The sequence below is a fragment of the Dermacentor silvarum genome, chromosome 6, assembly GCF_013339745.2.
Source record: "Dermacentor silvarum isolate Dsil-2018 chromosome 6, BIME_Dsil_1.4, whole genome shotgun sequence".
NCBI classification, from domain to species: domain Eukaryota; kingdom Metazoa; phylum Arthropoda; class Arachnida; order Ixodida; family Ixodidae; genus Dermacentor; species Dermacentor silvarum.
The window spans coordinates 143634385-143656172 of NC_051159.1; the positions used below are offsets into that span (position 1 = coordinate 143634385).

Sequence of the window (21788 nt, forward strand, 5' to 3'; positions counted from 1 at the left end):
TCACCCAGATTCATTCCATTCCTCATTAGGCCAGTCACTACTTTCGCAGGCAGTTACTGCACGCGTCTTCCCTCTACCATTCCAGATTTTGCAGAATAAATCGACCAAATTGAGTTAGCGAACACCCAGTTGTATTTCCAACAGGTGATCACACAGTAACAGGGCAGAAGCGGCGATGGTTTCTATTCGTCCGCTTTCACCGAGGCAACATGCGACGTGCCGCCGAAAGCGCCATCTTGTTTCTCTAGAGCAAAGTGCTCTAGCGAAATGGGGTTGACGGTGATGATGATGACGGTGATGATGGTGATGATTATGGTCTTAGGCTTTGGTTTTCGGGCGGGCGTTGTACCACTTTCTACCAATTTAAGGGTCTTTCCTTCGTAATTGAATGGAAGCTGCAGCAAGAGTTGTCTCGCAGACCAGACCTTCTTTCTCGCGCTTGTCCGACCGTTGTGCACATGGGTGAGTTGCGCAATAGACATGTGGGGACTTTTGCTTCTCTAAATCTGCCTTTCGCTGGGTACTACAGTGCTAGGGAGGAGAATGCGCTTTGCTGCGTTTGTCCCTAGCCGAGGTTCAAAACGCGAGAGCGGATAAATACTCCAAAATAAGCCGCTCTCCGTTCGTCTTTCGTGGCACCACGCCATAGTACTGTGCTCATGACGGGGAGTTCCTCGGTTCAAATGACGTGTTTGATAGACATTTTGAAGACTAGATCTTCTTAGCTGACTTGTGAAATATATATTCCATATATATTTGAGACTTCCACCATATAATGGGGAAGATTATTCAACATTTGCTGAAAAAAAGTCACTAAAGCAACCGCACGCGCTGATATTTCCTAAATCTAAATCTTGTGGTCACCCCGCGATGTTGCCATATATATCTTAGAGTCCGCTTTCTCTGAGGCAACGTGCGACGCGCCGCCTAAAGTGCCATCTGTTCTGATTGTGAGGCACGCCGTAGTGGGGGACTCCGGAAATTTGGACCAACTGGGTTTCTTTAACGTGCACCTAAATCAAACTAAAGCTTGCGTTTCGATGAACTGACCTGCATGGACTCGATGCTCATTCCCAGCATGTCGCTCTCAAGAAGCTGGAGTGCTGCGGACACGGGTTCGCATCCGTTGCGCATGCCCAAAGAGAAGACGACGTTGTGGCGGTGGTCTTGAAGCAGGCGGCTTTCGGGGACTCTGGCCTGTGGTCGATTGCGGACACATGCGGCAAGAAATGGCCAGCGGCCCACTTAAGATATAATATATATAGGTGATTGCTCCACTGACTCGCGTGTCCCCACTGACGTCGAGCATGTGTCTCGGCTGAAGCCTTACTTTGCCGCGAGTTCACCTCCATTATAGCTGGCGCCGAGACGGCGCCTTTACAAGCTACGGCGCAACAAAGAGGGGTGTCAAAGTCAGCAGAAGACGATTTGACGTGTAAATATTGCAAATATTGGTACGGTGAAGGGAAAAAAGAAGGGAGCACTAACGAGAGGAAGACGAAGACTCTGGCCGTTGCCTGAACGCCATATACTTCGCTTGTAAATATAAATTCTTCTACAGTCGTGGGCCTGCTTTCTTCCTGCAACAATATTGTAAATACATCTTTATATGTATCTTAAGAGAGGGCACGGCACCTGGCCTGCGGACAGCATGGCTCACCCGCTTCTGCTGTTTGTGCAGGTACTGCCGTGGATCTTGCATGAAACGCCAGCCACGATAACGACGACTAGCGCTGGAATGATGCCTTTTTTGGTGCCTCACTCTGACCACGTGACAATGAACTGTTCATTCGTGGGATACGAACTGCAAGGTGTGACGTCACCATCAGACCTACTAAAGGAGCGACGCGACTACGACCGGATCAGAGGGCACGGCACCTGGCCTGCGGACAGCATGGCTCACCCGCTTCTGCTGTTTGAGCAGGTTGGTCCTCAGTGCACTGATTGTTTCTACCGAAGTGACAACATATTTTTGGTTATCCTGCCGTGCCCTCGCAGGTTTTGTTGCGTTCTTATTGACTGTTGGTCCATGATGTTGCTATTGGTGTCAGGAGACATAGAAGAAAATCCCGGGCCTAAATCGGTTGAGCTGCTGCAAACAATTATTGAGAATCAGGCGGCCACTGATGGTCGACTATCCTGAATAAGCGAGAACGTCGTGCAGTTAAACGCAAAAACAGATCGACTGACTGAATTTCTTGCTCATGATACAGGAAATGAACAAGAAAATTGGGCATCTTGAGGCTACAGTTCGGCAGCAGGCTGAGAAATTGATCGAGTATGAAAACCGCAGCCGACGTAACAATTTGTTGGTTTTTGGAATATAGGAGGAAAGGCGGTGACTCAGAGGCGAACTTGAGGGCAGCTGTCGTTGATGAACTGTTTCATCAAAAACTGTAGAAAGAATTCATCGCATTGGCAAAAAAAAAAAAGAAAACTGTGAACGACCGAGACCAGTTATTATGAAGTTTTATGATACCAGACAAAAGCAGCAGGTATTGAAGAACTGCAAAAAACTTAAAGGAAAATCAGTTAGTATCAGCAATGATTAGGCAAAGGAAACAGTAGATGTGCGACGGAAGTTGTGGGCGAGCGCTTCTGCCGAAAGGGCGAAGGGCGCGAAGGTATTTTTGATTGACGACAAGCTCAAGGTAAACGGTAAGGTTTACGTATGGGACCACGAAAACAACGCGCGTCTCCTTCTACACCACCGAGATAAGAACAAGCACCGCGCACAAAGGACAGATGACACGCGTGATGATTCTGGTCCCTCAGGCAGTCCCAGCGATTCTCCGGGTACTTCAACCATTTCATAGCTCCGAATCTTGTCGCTGAATGCACGCAGTGTTGTTAATAAAGTAACTGAGTTGGAATATGTGTTGCTGACGGAGAACCCTCATGTGCTAGTGGTAAGCGAAACATTTCTGAATAGCAATGTACCTAGTCACTGTATAGTGCCACCAAACTACCGAATGTTTACATGGGATAGACACACTCGTGGTGGAGGCGTTGCGATTATTGTTAAACAGCACATTGATGTTCTAATGATTGAATGTTCTATCCCTGAGACAGTATGGTGCAAAATTACTTACGCGAACACTGTATATCTTATTGGCGCAGTATATAGGCCACCTGCCACTACACCCGAGTTTTTGGATAAGCTGAACGATTTTTTATGCAATCATTTGGATCGTAACACCAGACTAATAATGACCGGGGACTTCAATCTACCTAATATTAGCTGGGACAGTTTACTACCTGGGCAGGTAGAAATTTCTAGTAGTGAAAAGCTGCTTCAAATAATGATCTCGCACAATCTATAGCAAATCGTGAAATAAAACACGAGGGTAACGCCTGAATCTCGGTCATTGTTGGACTTGGTGTTTATTTCGAATAAAATAGGTGACTATACAGTGTCTGTGGAAGATGGTCTATCAGATCATAAGATGGTTCTTGTGCACATAGTGTCTAGCGCAAGCACTCGTCCCCATCCGTTTATACCTGTGCAAGTTAAGGACTATAGTCGGGCAGATGACACATCTATTCTCGATTTTTTAGAACTGTCATTTGACCTGTTTGAGTTTGTCTGCGTTTGTGAATCGGTTGACGAACTATGGCAGCGCCTCAAGGAAATCATAAGACATTGCGTTGATAGTTTCATCCCCACTCGATTAAAAATATAAAACGACGGAACCCTTGGATTAATCGACATATAATTCATATTAACCGCAAAATGAAGCGCTTACGCAAAAGGCAAGGTATTTCCACTGAGGTGTCGAAATTGCGGAGGGCATTGAAAACGGCTCTGAAGGAATCGAAAGAGCGGTTCTTTAACCAAACACTCAATACCTCTATGAAAACATCACCTCAAAAATTTTGGCTTTATCTGAATGACAAAAAAGAACAAATAAACAAGATCCAAGTTAACAATGAAACAATGACGCAAAAAGCAAAAATTGCGAGTCATTTTAATAGTTTCTTCCAGTCAGTTTTTTCAGCGCCTAGCAGCAATTGCGCAGACGCCTGTCTGCCGTCTTCCTTTTCATGCGGGATGGAAGATCTTGTCGTCACTCAAGCAGGCGTGTTTAACCAACTACTACTTTTAGATCCCAAGAAAGCTAGCGGGCCGGATGGAATACCAACCCAATTTCTAAAGCGATACGCGGAATGGGCGTCATTTTTCCTAAATATAATCTTTGTGAAGTCATTGCAAACTCACTCTTTGCCAGAAGACTGGCGTTGCGCAGTCATACCTCCTGTTTTTAAACGCGGTAACCGATTGCTAACAAACAACTACCGCCCAGTTTCCCTGACTAGCGTCTGTTGTAAAGTAGTAGAGCATATCATAAGTAAGCATATTCTCGTTTTTCTTGAAAATAACGACTTTTTTTATCAGCACCAACACGGTTTCCGAAAGGGACTGTCTAAAGTAACCTAGCTCATAGAAACTATTCATGATTTTACTTCAGCTATAGACGCCCAAAAGTAAATTGACGTCATCTGCGTAGACTTTGCGAAAGCCTTCGACAAAGTTTCACACAATAAATTACTCTTCAAGTTACATAAGGCAGGAATAAATGATAATATTTTAAAATGGATTGAAGCCTACCTACACAATCGCAGGCAGGTTGTACGTGTGGACGAGTGCTTGTCCTCTCCGTTAGAAGTGCTTTCTGGTGTCCCAGAGGGGTCCGTTTTGGCCCCGTTGCTGTTCTTGGTTTATATTAATCACATTAAAGAGATTGTCGAGTTTCCTGTGGAATTGAAGCTTTTTGCTGACGATTGTTTAATTTATTTTACAGTAACACACATTGACGACCAAATTAGAAGAAACCGGGTCCTTATTTCCCTTCACCTTTGGTGTGAAAATGGGACATGGAAATCAATTACAACAAATCGACTTTTACACATGTTATTAACAAAAAAAGTGTGGTGCCATTCTTTTATATTGTTGCATTTATAATGTTGCAACATATATATTGTTGCAAGTAACAAACTAAGAAATGTAGATACATTCAAGTATTTAGGAGTCACAATTTCCCATAATTTAGACTGGCGTAAACATATCCATAACCTGTGCGAGGCTTCACAAAAACTGTATTCACTGAAGAAAAAGCTAGAACATGCAACGAAGGATGCCAAATTAATGGCTTATAAAACTCTCATACGTCCATCTTTAGAATACGCTTGTGTTGTCTGGAGCCCCCACCAAAAAGTCTTAATAGATAAATTAGAAAGAATTCAGAGAATGGCTGCTCGTTTTATTGCTTCAAGATACCGAAGGACGGTACTCGATAACAACAATTCTGCGTTCGTGTGGGCTCGAGTTGCTGGAAACCCGAAGGAAAAAAGCCAGACTTAAGATTCTTTTTCAGATACTTCAAAGGCTATTGAAGATAAAAATGGAAAAATACGCCCACTTCCCTGCAAATCGTAGCGAGAGAATTAACCACAGCAGAGCCGTCAAGCCTTATAACACACGTATTGATGTTTTTCGTTATTCTTTTTTTTCCGGATGTAATTGAAATGTGGAATGCCTTACCTGATGTTGTTGTAGATCAGACAGATGTGCACAAACTTGAATGCTCGATTGATATTTTGTATCGTGGGCACCCAACCTGATGCTACGAAATGTTAAATTTGCTTGTTCTACTATTTTCCCTCCCTGTAACAACCCTCAAGCGAGGGTTAACAGTATCAATAAAGAAAAAAAGAAGATATGTGACTTCCGCAACCGTAACAATGTATACAGACCCCACGAGAGGTGGGAATGGAAACTGGGGCGGTATTCTCTAAGAGTCTACATAGTTGACTGTCCATTTCGGCGACCGTTGATTCGCTGCTGCTTGACGTGCAGGAAGGAGACCGGCTGGCACCTTCCTGCACGTCAAGCAGCAGCGAATCAACGGTCGCCGAAATGGACAGTCAACTAGGTAGACTCTTAGAGAATACCGCCCCTGGTCTACGTCAAGTTTTCATTTGTGTTTGCGAGTAACGCTGCTGATTAGATATCATATGTAAGTATATAGCCCACGATGACGTTCGACCGCTTTCACCGAGAAACACCTCGCTCATCGTAAATGTGTGGCGTTCCAACACCGTAGACGTGGCTGGCCAGCGCGTATATGTGTCTATCGCACATGCTACTCCCCCGAACCGAAATCGTCCTCCACGAAGTATTTCTTTGGGAGACTGGCACACGTTAGAGAGAGAGAGAGAGAGAAAAAGAAATTGACCAATTACAATTACAGTTACTTCATTAACAATGTAATTGATTACAGTTACCAGTTACCGTCCCGTGAAAGTAATTGAGGAATTACTCGAAAGCAATCGAATACTTCTACGTTACTTTCCTTCGAACTTTTTAACAACATTGCACAGATACCGCAAACAGATTGAGCTCGCCTGGCACATTTAGTGCGTCGTCTGTAGTCTTTAATACATTGCTTATCTTTACTAGCAATTTCATTTCAAAAAGTTTATCAGCCATATTTACTTGTTTTTGTCGTGAAGACATCAGCACTGACACTGAAAACTCGCTCGATGGGCGCGCTGGGCAGTAGGGCGGTGTTGTAACGTACGAACATCTTATGCACAAGATTGTCGTTACTCAGCATCTGAGCCCTCTGTGAAGAGCAGCGCTTCATTGTTACTCTGACTTGAAGATGACGGTCCCAGTTGGGCCAATGAAAACGCGTAAAAATCGTCCGTAGGTGATGTCCTGACATTACCGTCCTAAGTGGCAGTCACGATTGAGGCATGCCAGCAGCACCAGTTCAATAGGTCAGCCGACATCTGGTGGAGCGTTAACATGCGAAAACAAATAGTGAGCTCCGGGGTTTGCCTATCAGAACTTGCTGCTACGTGACATGATCTCGGGCCTTTTACTGCAGTTCCCACCAAATTCAAGTTACCGAAACCGCATCGCCTGTTACAGCTTGGCCCGCCAATAATTAAGTAACCAATTACATGTATTTGGGCACTGAAAAAAAGTAATTGAATTGCAGTGAGCGTTATACCACGTAAAATTATGTAACCGTTAAGTTACAAATTTACCAAGAAAAGCAATATATTACAAGTAATTCATTACATGTATTTCGTTACGTGCAAGCGTGTTCTCCAAGTACTTGTTAGAACCTTTAAGCTACACGGTGCTCTTCTGTTGCTTATACTTCGTTACATACATTTGGCAACGCTGTGTAGGCTAGAGAGACTTTCTGCAGTGGCTGCCAGCGTTCGCACCAACAAATCGTTGAGTGCTCTTGCCACCGATTACGTAAACCAGTTTTTTTATTTAGATTCAGTATTAAGTAAGAAGAAAAAGAAAAAAAGGAAGAAAACGTAATCCTTAAAAATGAACTAACTCCGTATTTGTACGGCTGCTAAAACGTTGTTTCCGATCAATTTGTTGATTACAGTTTTCCTTTAAAATTTTTTTTTTATTTGCGGCCCGTCGCGGCAGCCTCACGTGCATCCTGGCGCGAGAAAACGCTGTTGGCGCGCAGCGAAGCATAGCTGGATCACGTGGAGTGATCAATTTAGGTGACCGAACTTCTTGCGTAGCTTACCCAGCGTTTCAGGCTAAGTGTGAAACGGAGTACAGGCAGCACCAGTTCAGGTCACCTTGTAAAGGTATTTACGCAGGTCCGATGCACAATTACCCCTATATTTTCCTGTTACTCTCAGGTAATTTGCAGCTTGCAAGAAAATCTCGTGCCACTATTCTTGTTGTATGGAGAAGGACCATGTTATGGACCAAAACGGGCGTGACGACGTAAAGGCCAGTCTTTAGTAAAAGAGTTTAAGTAAAAGGAAAGAAAAGACGGAAAAGGGAGACAGTTGAATACACAAACATTCCTTTCTCCTTCGGTCCTCCCAGCTTTCAGAAGTCATCTCCGGTAAGCTAATTCATAAAAATTTCTACTAGAAGGAAGTACCTGAAAGCTCTTAGGAAAGGGAGAATCCTAGAAAATATCCCTATGTGAGCTTGGTGTTGCCCGATTCATTGAATGTTGTTTCGTGCCGTCATTTGATCGCTTCTCCCTTATCCGTACTGCTTTTCTTAACACCGGTTCAAACCCACTGCTGCAGTAAAATATTAAAAAGTTGTCCCACCTGAAGAGCCGTTAGGGTGCGTTTCGTTTCGAACCTGGCGCCTTTGTTGAGCGTGACGTTGTAGCCAGTGCCATAGCGACGTTGCAGGAACCCCGTGCGACCGCAGCACTTGAGAGCCCCGTAACCCAGGATAGCGATGCGGTCTGCGAGCAGTTCAACTTCTTCGACCTCGGGCGTTGTGATGATGATGCACGTGGATGGCCTTAGCTTGTCCAGCACCTTCCATACGATGACGCGCGACGTCGCGTCCATGCCACGCACGGGTTCGTCCAGGATCAGAACCTGTAAGGTTAACGTTGCAGGCCCTCAATGACTGCGCGACGAAGCTTGTTAGTGATACACGCGCAGTTGACAGCGCCTGATGTTTAGGATCGTATATATACGTTTCTAATTTATTGTTACCGCTTCCTATGTTGTTGTTCGTGTACTAAATTAGGGGTCGCACTAGTCTTACAAAGCGTGCGCTTTGGTTGTTTAATATGTACTAAGTAAGCACTATTTTTAGCAGATGGTAAAGAAGGCTTTACCGGTAACAAGTGCGACATGTTTATCCCACTCCACATTTATGATGACCCCTAATTACTGATCTTTATTATGAAGTTCATTACGCGATTCGTTCAAGAGTTTATCATAAACGTTAGCACCTGTCTGTCCTTGTTATGGTCCCAATGGTGTGATTTTTTCGAATGACGCATTCTCAATATGCATTCTTGTTTGGAACAATTATTTATTTAGATCATATTATTTTCATTCCCGAACAACGTTTTTTGCTTCAGAACTACGTGCTAACATATTCTGCATTCCTCCTGAGCTAAACTTTTTTAAGAAAGCGAGTGCTGGCAATTTATTTTGCTGGAGTAATTGTTTGATATTTAACTCCCCTTTCAAGTGTTCCCGTACTACTTGATAATACAGTGCTTAAAAATAGCGTAAAGAACTTATTTCCTAGGTAAACTTGTCTGTGGCGCGAAATGAATTCTGTGAAAAGGGGACAGAAGAGAGGAGACAGTGAAGCACCAAGACAGCGAATACACACAAAGTGCCTCGAGCGGCCAGTCGCGCGGCAATTCTGCTTGTATTCGTGGGCTTCTTTCATGCTCGGAAAACACATTTATGCAGCACGTATTGAGCAACAGAAAGCTGTATCGGGAGTTTTTCATGCTGCTCTACAATTTTCTCATTGACACTTTCATAATTAGGGAAGTACTTCTCGAGTTCGATAATTAATTACAATTAGCCAATTAAATCTCAGCAACGAAAAAATTACTGGCGGCTACTCCACTGCACTGGAAACAATAGGCACTAGGTTTGCTTCGCGTAACGCTGTTCCTCTTTTTTTAAACCGTGCTGCAAGATAGCTGGGAAACCCTGTATATGCGTTAGCGGTGAACTCAAAATACCGAAAGAAGCCAGCGTCACGTGCATACCTGGCGTGCGCAGTGTGTATCACGCAACGCTAACGCTAAGCCCTTGCTTTTGTGGCAGTGCGCTTTGAGTAAGTCGGATATATTCCCGACTCTGCGAAATTTATCTCAACCAGAGCTATCTTCCAAACTGGCTACCACCAGGACACCGTTGTCAGCGGGGCAACAAACTCGCCTAAATCCGAAACTCTCTATATCCAGCTCTGTGCAGTGCTCTTACGTGTTGCTTCATCAAAAGACTGGTGGAACTTTTTTGGATGGAAAAAAGATTGCATTTGTTACTCGGAAACAACAAACGACTGCGCTTTCTCGCTCCCAACACCTCACATCACGACATCGCTATCAAGGTGCTATCTCACCCATTTCTCAACACTTTCTTGATGGCGTCTACACCCCGTACGATCGCCGCTTGCACTGTGAAAGTACGAAAAAGATTCAAAAGGAATCGCATGTTGACAATACCTTAGGTGGTACCACTATGGCTATGGCGAGGGCTAGGGCGCGCTTCTGCCCCTCCTGAAGTAGGTTGGCGCGCACATGGGCGACGGTGCCAAGACCGAACATGTCTTGGAGCTCCACGCAGCGGTGCATTAAGGCATCCCCGGTGAGTCCTTTGAGCGCCCCGAAGAAGAGTAAATGCTCGGCCAGAGTCAGGTCGTAGAACAGAACGTCGCGCTGTTGAACTACGCCCATCAGCTCGCGGGCACGCGGCGTCTGCACGGCCACGTCGTAGCCGTCCACGATCACCTACGAACACGCACGGGATGAAGCAACCTCGCTTATTCAGGGCTATAGTCACTCAACATCACTCTTTCGCTCAGCCCAGCCTCCTCTGAAACTCCCAAAATCAAATCAACCAAATCTCATCGCTCACCTGACCCTGTGTAGCGACCGCACTACCGCTGATAATGTTCACGAGTGCTGTCTTTCCTGCTCCGCTGGGGCCCAAAATGATCATGATTTCTCCCTGGTATGCCTTGAAGCTCGTGTCCCGCAGGACGTGCTTCTGCTTCCTCTCGTATTCCAACCTGCTCACGTTCACAGAGGGATAGCAGTGATAAGCACGAGAAAGAAATTGGAACAGCAAGAACAACGATGTGCTGCTGCTTTTCATTTGGCACTTGAAAAAGTACGCGTTCAGCCCCAAGTTTCTGGGACAGCTGTCAATAGATTATCTTCATAAATATCAACAATCAGGGGTACACTGTTCCGTACGCATGAGCTTGATAATCAACAAACAAGTTCCGAGTTTTCCCATTTCGGTTTCATTGATAGCAATAAAAGCGAAACAAACCTGTTCACAAAGACGACCTCTTCCTTGTCTACGGGATACTGCTCAAAGTTGAGTCCATCGGGTATGGATGGTGGTACCTGTTGGAACAAGCCCTTCTGTGTGGGTAGCCAGTAGCGGTACATGAAAGGAAACCATGGCACATATGGTACGCCAATGTACCATGAAAGAACGTGGCTGAAGTACCACCCCAGTGCGATGTTGACGAGGCTGTCTATCAGCATGACCGTCCAGATCTCGAACATGGTCACATTGTCCAGCTCTAGCACATAGGAGGTCGTCGAGGCGAACGTGTACGGCTCGCCTGCATGCGTAACGTCGAGTCACATGTGCTGAGGGGTAACGTCACATGGGCTTCCAACGCAGCAACCATTCAATGCAGCATGTCCTAAGCGATGGACATGCTGCATAGGAGTAGTGCTGCTGTAGTGTTCTTCTAGAGGGCTGAACGATAAATTAACCGTGTTTCTTTTTTACAGCAGCACTTAATTTGTTTGCGATGCACGCTAAGGCGGAAGGCCAAGGCACCTGCGTAGCCAGAAGCACGTATGCTTCGATGCTCAGCAAGATCTCTCAAAGACATGCGTGGTTTTGTGACCGTTTGGGCTGGAACAGCTCCTTCTGCTTTTCCTAACGTGATGTAGCATGTGGTAGAGAAATGAGACGCAATAAGAAAAACGCATTCTTACCGACAACGTTGGCACAGCCGATAATGCGGAAGCACCAGTGCATGCCAACACATGGCAGCGTTGCGGTGAGTAGTTTGGTCCAGCGATCCAGGAGGATGTAATGGGCCGCGCGACCCTGCAGATCTTCGAGAATCACGCAGGGCATGACGTAGCTGATGTGCCAGTACAGAACACCGAACACCACAGCCAGTGCAGTGTCTCTGAAGAAGAGCGCAAGAAGCATCGCCTTCGATATGTACTGCGCCGTGAAGAAGCCGAAGCAGATGAGAACCACCAGCTTGCTTGTGCCGTCCAGGAAAGCCTGTAAGCACAAGAGCGCGCATGGGCAAACGAGTATTATACTGGTACTTACAGTCTACCGACAGATGGCAGCCGTTGCGCTTGTCTTACAACTTGTCTTACAACTGTAATTAAAAACTGAGTGACGCTACCACGAAATAAGGAACAATTTATTTCCACGCCACGGATAGTGATCGGCCTTTATCCAGAAGATTGCATAAAGGCGAACCTCAATGTATTTGCTGTGTTTCTTTTTTCATTGTGGCCTTCCTCAGCTACACATATATTCGAAGCTTAGCCGTGCAATAAAACAAGCCCAAGAGCAGCTGCCTATATATTCTTAAATACGGAATTCATTTCGAACCGATGAAGTCTAAAGTCAATAGTTTTATTCCGGGTGGCCTAAGTTACTTGAGCTAGTTCGGAGTAAACTTTTGGAGACCAGTATCCCAGTGCTTACGCCATTCGTCGCTGAAAGTTGCTCTTTAATTTTGTTTTGTAAGCGAACAAGAATGCGAAAATATGGGCTTCGGTAAACATAACGTCTGTAAGATTGAAGCGCTGGTAATAAGTCAACACATGTGCACCATAGGGGCACCGGCTTGTTGAAGAAGTGCACCCACCTGCGAGCCATTATCAGTGGTGTTCTCTACGGCAGTCATGTAGGCCATGACCATGATGACGCTCACGATCCCCGAGAAGAAGCCAGCCATCCAGTGACCCGAGCGGTAGACGGTGGCGCGGAGGCCCACCAGGCGAAGTTTCTCACGCATACCCTGCTGCGTCTCCTCCACCACGCGCGACAGAATCAAACAGAAGGGCACCAAGTACCCGACACCCAACCGGATTAGCATCAGCCACCGGTGGGAGGGCACGTCGAGCGGGTACGGCCCTGCAATACCAAGAAGAAATGTGGCGCTATTTCTCGTATAGAAGGACGTCGTGTACGTAGTCACTCTAGTAAGTCTTACTTACAGTAGTATGTCTGCAACGCTTTTTGAACACGGTAAGAAAACATTCGTGATCTTACCGAGTTGGCGTACATGTGTTGCACCACTCTCATGAACATGCGAATCGGACATCATTCCGCTGCATGCTTCAGGAACTGACATATAAAATCGCTCTGTCTCTACTGTGGTTTTCGAGGCCTCTCTATTATGCCCAAACTATAATGTCATAAACTCGATCGATACTTTATAGACGCCAGTCGTTGGGCTATTGTTAATGATCATGCGGTATACTCCCGAGTGATAGCTCATGCACGCATGTATATCCCTCCAATATTCCAGCTAGTGGGCAAGCGGTGGTTGTTAACGTGTCCCAAACGTTTGGCACCACTCATTTTCGGGTACCGGGCGCGTTTTTCAGATGCCAACACAGATGCAGCACAGAAGAAAAAAAAAAGTAGTAAAGTGATCACCGAAGGGCAATGTTATGGGCGCTGCCACAGCTGAGAGGAAACGTGCTGAGGAGGAATTAAGGAAAACTAAGCATTGCGCTTTTATATCTCCTTTACTTTTTATGCAGTTTTGAATATTTATTGCGGGTATATACTCCTTAAAATGATTCCACTCTACTTTGAAGAAATTATGTTGCAGGGTACCTTTAAGATAAAAAAAAAATCCAATGCCATAATTGCAAGACACCCACATAACTGCATTTTTTCTTTGACTGGTGCTCAGGTGCCCACCTGTCATAATAGCAATCAGCGTGATGAGACCATGGCCGCGGGAACGGCCAATTGCAGGCGATGCTTACATTAAAGACGTTTTGCGATGTATATTTATATCATGACCAAATAGAGCCGACAGACAATGAGGCCAAGGAAAGCATCGGGGAAACCAGCTGTGGTTGAAATGTAAACGTAAAGAAAAATAAGAAAAGAGAAATGAAAGTGCACGAAAAGATAACTTGTCGCCGGTGGGCGCAGAAACTCACAATCTCCTCATTACGCATGTGTTGCACTACCAATTGTGCTACGACGACAGCTATCAACCCGTCCACTAACTTGGGTATCTAGGTTTACTAGATCTAGCTCTGAGAATGTTAGCCAGCGCCGCTCAAAGCCTTGTTGGGCAGATGTGGAACATCCTTTATTGTTTGATGGGGTTACGTAACATGTGAATTTGGGAGAGCAGGCACATGGCTAAAGAGCCCTCGTATGCTATCTAATGGCATCAAGGCTGCCAGATTCCAGACCCTCGCTATGAATGAACTAGAGAAGAAGGGAAACCGAGGGGCTCGATTTTTAACCACGACCATATAAAGCCGATAGACAATGAAGCCAAGGAAAGCAGCTGTGGTTGAAAGAGAAATCTACAAAATAATAAAGAAAAGGGAATTGAAAGTGAAGTGCCTCGCGCGGTCAGTCGCGCGGCAATGTTGCGTGTATTTGCGGGCTTCTTTGACACTCTGAAAAACCCTCTTATATAGCACGTATTGAGCAACAGAAAGCTGAATAGGGAGTTTTTCATGTTGCTCTACAATTTTCTCATTGACACATTTCATCTAATTATAATATTTGAGAAGTCGATTAATTAATTAAGGCGAATTATGTAATTAGGTGGAATGCAAAAAATAATCTGAGTATCCGCAAGCGATAGCAAACTGCATTACCTTGGTTGCGTCCAGATACGTGGCATTTGCATATCTTTAAATCATGGTGCATGATAGTTGGGACACCCTGTATATACGCGTACGTTAAAATTATGTGCAACGATATATTGTCTGGCCCATTCAACAACCCTACTATATATATATATATATATATAGATTAAGAGCAGAAAGAAACTAGGGATTAAATGGGAAAAGAAAGTTGTATAAATATATTACAATATAACAATATCTACATTTGCTTTTAATGAAGAAAACGTACCAGCTATGATGCTCTGCGATCTTCCACTCTAGCTAAGCCATTTGCGTCCGATCTGTTCCTTGACTCTAGCCTGCGTGAAATTTCGGGATTGTGCTTGCACCAGTTACCGTCTACGCGATTTGTAGTTTCAATTAAATCTCGTAGAGTTTGTTTCTGCTATTGTGGATGAGAGCTGCGGCAGATCGCAGTGCCCGACGCATGGTGCGACGCGGTGTCTGATACGGCGTGCGGCAACTCGTAACGATATGGCTGCTGCCACTGTTGCTGAAAACACTTCCGTCGCAGTTGCCGGTACGGCCAGACATACACTGCATTGCACTGAGAATCGCGCTATATATGTACCTCCTGCAAAGCACAAACGCATTCGAAGCCATGGCAACCGTCGAACCATGAGTGGGAAAGGTGGCTTCCGTACTGTACTGTTGTTGCCTATTAGAACCAGTTATCATATCTGGTTGTCTTGCGGCGAACCATACAGCTTCGCGTTCAGCAACGAACTGAGTGACGCACCCTCGGCGATTCGATGCGTGGCTATGCTGTAAGGTTTCTCGGTGTACTGCGTGTCGGCCGCCACAGATGCGAGATGCGCCTGGCTGAGCGCCAGCTGGAGGCAGGCTACGCTCTCCCGCTGCGTCACCGGGTTGGGCAGCGGCTCGAACAGCGCGTACCCGTTGAGCCGCTTCGACATGTACGCGAACTCGTCGTAGAAGCTGACGGTGAACGCGAGCCCGTGCTTCGAGACGGCCGCTCCGCTCTCGCCCAGCGTGACGGCGACGACCCGCTGCTCGGGACCGCGCTTCGGCTTCGGCGACACCTTGTGGAAGGCGTTCAGCATGTTCTCCACCGTCTCGAAGCCCGCCACGCGCACCTTGTCGTCGTCCTTGAAAGCCGACTGGAACAGCTTGTCGCCGATCTTGCTCGGCGCGTACAGCACCTGAAGTGCGGTGCGAACAAAGCGTGTCATCGGCAGCAATAGGAGGAAGGGTCTGTTCGAAGAGTTAGGTATAGAGTTAAAACACGTTGGCGGGCTAGTTGGTTAAAATGTATGATAGAACGTGTAAGTGAGACTGAACGATGACGTAGAAAGAAACAGACACACAGAGACAGCGCTACTTTATTTATCTATAGTTGAAAGTAGCGCTGTCTGTTTGTGTCTGTTTCTTTCTACGTGATCGTTCAGATTGCGCTTACACGTTCAGTCATAAGCCTGGGGATTCTCTCACCTGGGGTACGAATGGAATGGTAAGGAGGAAAACTGAGACGATACTGCACTGCGCCATGTTTATTGACAAGCAGGCTACGATTAGAATTATTTTCCTGGCTACACTGAGTGCTGAGCCCCATCGCCTTCCATTGATGTAGGCACTGCGCTTACATAATGGTCCTCGGCAATTTCTGCGATAGGGAGTCGCTTGAGAAACACGTTTTGAATTTCAGTTCCTTGGAATACCAGCTGGAAGGTCCTGGGTATGGCCATTCTTGCCCAGAAAATGGGAATTATGTTAAGCGTTTATTAAAAGCCGTGAGTGCAGTTCTACCAAGGGGCGACTCTTCATGCCTTACACTTTCTCGAGCCAGGGTGGAGGCCGAGTGGAAGGAAGCTTAAGAATTGACACCAGCCTACCAGTTCACTATGTTTTCTTTGAGACATCACCTCCTACTCATGAGTCGAGTTTGTTTTTAACAAATGCACAGTTCTCAAGAGGACTGACATAAAAGCAAACAAATGCCTGACAAAGCATCTAAGCTTCTCCCTCCGTATGACTTTACACAAAACGCGGCAAGAAAAAAAAAAAGACGTACAACATACAGTGGTACAGTGGTGCAAGTAATATATACGTGTGTCGAGCCCCATATACATTGCATGTGAAAACACAACATACATTCAAGTAAACACAAGATAGTAACATACGAGCAATAGTGTTCATTCAAGGAAATGCGATATTGAAATGTATTTCAAGTTATATATATATATATATATATATATATATATATATATATATATATATATACAGGGTGTTTCAGCGAACACTTTCAAAATTTATTTAAGGTTGCCTGTGGCAGAGAGCCCAATTCTAATTATTCAGCTGGTCTACTCGAAGAGGCGGACATTACTTGCACAAAAAATTGAAATGCATAATCGACTAATCAACAAAAGTTCACTAATTAAGTTTTTCACTAATTACCTGATGGCCCATATTGCAATTTACAAATTGTAGCCGTGGAGTTCGCAAGGCGGATCCACTTGGAATTAATTCTCAGGATGACACCAGTTTCAAGATATTCCCGAACTTTCCGGAGAAATGCCTTGGCGTTCCAGTTAATTTTGCGCTTCAATGCATAAAGCAACGTTTTCTTAAGATACTAACTGGAACGGCAATGGATTTCGCCGCAAAGTTCGGGAATTATTATCTCGAAACTGGTGTCATCCCGAGAATTCGGTCCAAGTGGATCCGCCTTGCGAACTCCACGGCTACAATTTGTAAATTGCAATATGGGCCATCAGGTAATTAGTTAAAAACTTAATTAGTGAACTTTTCTTAATTATTCGAGTATTCATTTAAATTTCTTGTGCAAGTAATGTCCGCCTCTTCAAGTAGACCAGCTCATGAACTAGAATTGTGCTATCTGCCACAGGCAACCTTTAGGAATTTTTGAAAGTGTTCGCTGAAACACCCTGTATGTATGTATGTATGTATATATATATATATATATATATGTATATATATATGTATATATATATATATATAAACGAATCATGGCGGTCTCGAGAAGACTGTCGTGATAACGCCCAAATTTGCTGCCTAGCTGAGATGAAGGGTATCGAAAGCCTACAACACTTTTCACTTCTAGTGAATGGAGCTAATGGGTCAGAAATAGGCTACAGGTTTGGGCCTAAATCGGACAGGCTGTATGCCGCCACGTACGGCAATGACGCGTAGTTTCCGTGTTATTCCGATACCGAAAGTATGTTGGAGACATAGGCAAAAACCGCCGTTCGCGGTAAAAGCACGTTACCAGCTGCGGGCAGCTGAAGTTTCTAAGGTGCCGCTCATTGTACTCGCGTGGCTCGGAGTAGTGCAAGCAGGGCGGCTTGGCGCAGTGTTTGGTCGGCAGTATGGGTCGGTCGTGCTCGACGGCGAAGAACGAGAGGATGATGAGGACCACCTCGACGCCGGTCACGTAGTAGTGGCGCTTGATGGCCTGCACGTACACGTCCTTCCACACGATCGTGTACAGATCGTACACCACGCCCATGCTGGTCCCCTGAAACAACCAACAAGTGCATCCTGAAGTCAGCCCTGCCGAGGCCAAATATCCGCACTAGTGAGACTGCAGGCACGCTTCCTCGAGTGGTGGCAGTGCACGTGTGGCCTTTGTCAACACACTGCGAAGCGCTGTGTGAGTGGTGAAAGATGCTGCTCGGCCAAAGGGTACGTACGGGTGGCGCAAGTTAACAGTGGCGTAGCCAGGAATCTTTCACGGAGGGGAGGGAGGCACGTAACTGACCTGGCGAGGGGGTAGTTGTGTAGCTGGCGTGTGTTGTCCACGCCGTTGTATGCTAGTTAACCCTGATACACCGCAATTTGGGACATGTGTTAGGTGTGCCCCCCCCCCCCCCCCCCCTTCACTCTGGTTACGCCCTTGCAAGACAGCCATACTGACAGTCCCAATAATTAACAGCTGATGCCAAGCACAAAATCAAATATGAACAGACAAGCGTCTTTCACCTACATGGTGCGTTGCGAAGATTGTTTCAGATGAGTAAGGTTACGGCTACGTAAGAATCTGCTCAGACTCTCGAACTGGAGTGGCCTTCCGTGTTGCCGTGGCAATTAGACGTCAACAGCATTTGACATGCTGCACTGCTGCATTTCCCGGAAAGGCGAGTAATAACGTTTAAGCTTTTGCAGCATTCAATTGGTCTGGATGAGCAATTGAATGCGTTGTATTAGCTTCATATAGAATTTGTATTTTTGCAAGCAGCCAACACCCAGGATGAAGACAAACTTGTAGGGTGTTTTTTGAACCCAGGACTGTTACGATATACTACTTTGCCTGTAAAGGAAAGAAATAATGCACTTTTAAATTTCTAGTGGCACTACGTAGATGGAGACCAACTTTTCTTGTTGAACCTGTAGCAAAAGAAAAAAAAAAAGAAAAACGAAACTTTTTATGCTAATAGAGCCAGTTGTATGGAAAGTGCTGAAATTTTTCTTGTTTCCCTAATATGATCATTAGAAATGATTACATTAGTAACACAAGTGAACACTGCTTTCACTCTCCATGTAATTAAAGTTGTGCGCAGCTTTCAGAGAAACATTTTACTCGAAATGCATGCCAGACATCGTCGCTATCTCCTTATGAGACCACTTGTACATTATAATGCAGATCAACTTCAATCCTTTAAAAATATAACTCGAAATTGATTAAGTAAAGTATTCATGACGAATATGAAGTCAAATAACTGTGGAACTGTACAGAAGTGGCTTGAAATGGGGTGTGAAATTGAGTGAGTTGGTTCAAGTTCATTATGACGGCAGTGCAACAGGGACGGCGACACAGAGATACGAAGTACACAGGATAAGCACTGAACAACTGAAATTTTAGTGCGAACTGCAAGGAATAGATACGAGAAGCCTGTGGGACAGTGCGCATGCAGATGGTCTATTTTTAATCATTACTTGCAGTTTGCAATAAACTGTCAGTTATAGTTAAGCGCTTCTTTGTCGCCACCCCATTTGCCTTGCCATCATAAGAAAGTGGTTTAGCAATATTCTTCCCATTGGCCTTCCAGAAAATTCTACGCAGATTCGTAATATACCGTTTTTACATTACAGACAACGAAAAGCAACATTGAAGGAGTTCCTATAGTACCGCGATACGCTATGAAAGTTCAGGATGCAGTGTTATTATGCCAACACACCTCCCAATGTCACATCATCTCTCTATTTAGCAAAACATTATCTTCAAGACATCCAGGGGTGGTTCTTATGTCCACGAGCTTGGACATGTTACTTTCAGCATCTAACAGTGGTATTACAAAAAAAGAATATTTCTTTTTCACGTTCGGCAATAAGAACCGACTTGTTACAGAAACTTTGCGCGCCTCGCAGTGTCAGTAAAAAAAATTACTGTAAACTTGGGTGATTGCAAGAAGGAATACGAAAGCGGCGCAGACCTGCTGTCGCAATCACATGTATACGCCTAATAAGCGCGAACTGCAGGAACGCTTTTGGCCGTTCTCGCCTGCCGACTGTATATTTTTCTTCGTATATTCTTTTATCAGCGAAAGAAGTGATCCGGTAATGCCCTCAAAGGTTTTTATCCATGTAGGAGAACGCTTCTGGAATGAAAATAGATCGCATTATTCTGCACTGTTCAACTGGAGGGCCTGAGTAACACATAAGCAGCGTGAACATTTTTACACATGAAGGTGCGCCAATGAAAACTTCGCAGCAATTATGCCAGCGTTATTCTCATAGATGATCAGTAAAGTCTGAATTGCCGGTAGGGAATATTTGTGGAAAAGGACAACTTGCCTAGCTGACCGCCGTTCGATGGGGACCGGGCGGCTCTGCTGGCTTCTTCTTTTGAAGGAGCGCGCGCCGCGCGCTCTCGCGTGCCTTCTGTAACTTCTTTATCTTGTAGTCGTGGAAAACACGGCAATGAAGAAAAATAGATGCAGACACTGATTTTTCTGTACAGGTGGGAACAAACCATTATTTGCTATTGTTAATTTCTTCTTGCAGTAGTAGCGTTTATGCTTTTTGCTCCAACCGTGCACTATCAGGTATTGTTGGTGGAAAATATTTTCACAGCCAGAAGCAAACAGGGTAGCATCCATGTTTTGTTAGTCCCATTCGCAACTTTTTACGTTCGCAAACAAACCTTTGTTACACTGTAGACTCCATATTTACTTAGCCCGCATGAGAAAAAAAGGGGGATTTTTAACAAAAGTTGCACACAATAGCAAGAACATGCACAAAGAAATAGAAACGCCGGCTTACGCGTGCCCCACCAGAATTTTATTTTGTATCCAATGCTATACGATGGTCAACGTCGCACTCGTTGGTTACCGTGCCCACTGGGACGCTCCAAGCGGCAATGGCACAGCGCCGATGGCACGACCTCGTCCCTGCTCCATAAGTACACGTGCACACGAGTAATAAACGGTTGTTTTAACTGGGTTGGTTCGCGTCTGGTGCTTTGCTACTCCGTGTCGTCGCATGCCAACCTTTGGGCGCGCTTCTCCATGTTTTACGGTGGGGTCTCCACCGCCCCAGGGCTTCCGAGGACGATGACGTAACACCAATCATCATCATCATCATTATAATCATCGGCATCATTATCATAATCATCATCGACACACTTGATGCATGTGATGCCAGCTTGACGTGTACACGTTCTGAGGGGCGCTTCGGGCGGCTGGAAGATCGGTGCCGCCGTTCGTCTATATTCGGCCTGAGACGACGACGCTTGAAAGCTCGTCGCGAAATTGCGCCCCAAACGACGACTCCGCCAGCCTAAATTCCCTGCTGCCAGGCGCAGCGTCCCTGAGCCGAAGACCAGGTGAAGCCTTGGCAAGAAGCTGGAAGAAGCGTGGCCGCCATGGGTAGCACAGTGAGGCAAGGCTCAAAGAGCGTGTACTACTTGGACCCGGCGCAATGCCAAAAGTCAGCAGATAGTTGGCGGCGGTGGCGGCGGCATAAAGTGCGTGCCCGTGCAGGGCTCTCTGGGCTCTCAAAGAACACTGCGTACTGCATCGCGCCTTCGTCACTCCAGGGTGGCCGTGTCCTGCAACCGGTCGCCGGGACGACCATCGTCGGTGGTCTGCAGTGCGACAATTGCCCGCCGCAATGCCGCCTACAGAAGGGCTCTCCCGATGGCGCCAGGTACGGCGGCGCGGCAGCTACGCATCAGCCGCAGATAGTGCGCGTCGTGCCTCAAAGCGAGAGAGTCTTTCTCGAGGAAGTGCGGCCCTCATCGCCGCAGCGGTCGTCGAGGTCGGCCCGCCAGAAGTTACCCAACGTGATGGAGATCTTGGAGGACCACGACTGGTACGACAAGCTGGCGCCTGCGGAAACCAGCGAGTCCGAGGTTGCCGTTGAGCC

The 21788-nt window shown here is 45.8% G+C and overlaps 1 protein-coding gene across 1 annotated transcript in view; it reads right to left on the reverse strand.

Annotated features, from left to right (window-relative positions):
* Window positions 1-17937, reverse strand: part of LOC119456937 (ATP-binding cassette sub-family A member 2-like) — a 37940-nt gene extending 20003 nt beyond the window's left edge. The window contains exons 1-9 of the mRNA XM_037718756.2: window positions 17692-17937; window positions 15184-15607; window positions 12422-12690; window positions 11520-11820; window positions 10834-11134; window positions 10414-10567; window positions 10002-10286; window positions 8116-8397; window positions 1051-1197 (exon numbers count right to left, since the gene is read on the reverse strand). Coding sequence (XP_037574684.1) covers window positions 1051-1197; window positions 8116-8397; window positions 10002-10286; window positions 10414-10567; window positions 10834-11134; window positions 11520-11820; window positions 12422-12690; window positions 15184-15607; window positions 17692-17931 — 2403 coding nt within the window. The 5' untranslated portion in view covers window positions 17932-17937. The remainder of the gene's footprint in view (window positions 1-1050; window positions 1198-8115; window positions 8398-10001; window positions 10287-10413; window positions 10568-10833; window positions 11135-11519; window positions 11821-12421; window positions 12691-15183; window positions 15608-17691) is intronic.
* Window positions 17938-21788: the final 3851 nt, after the last annotated feature.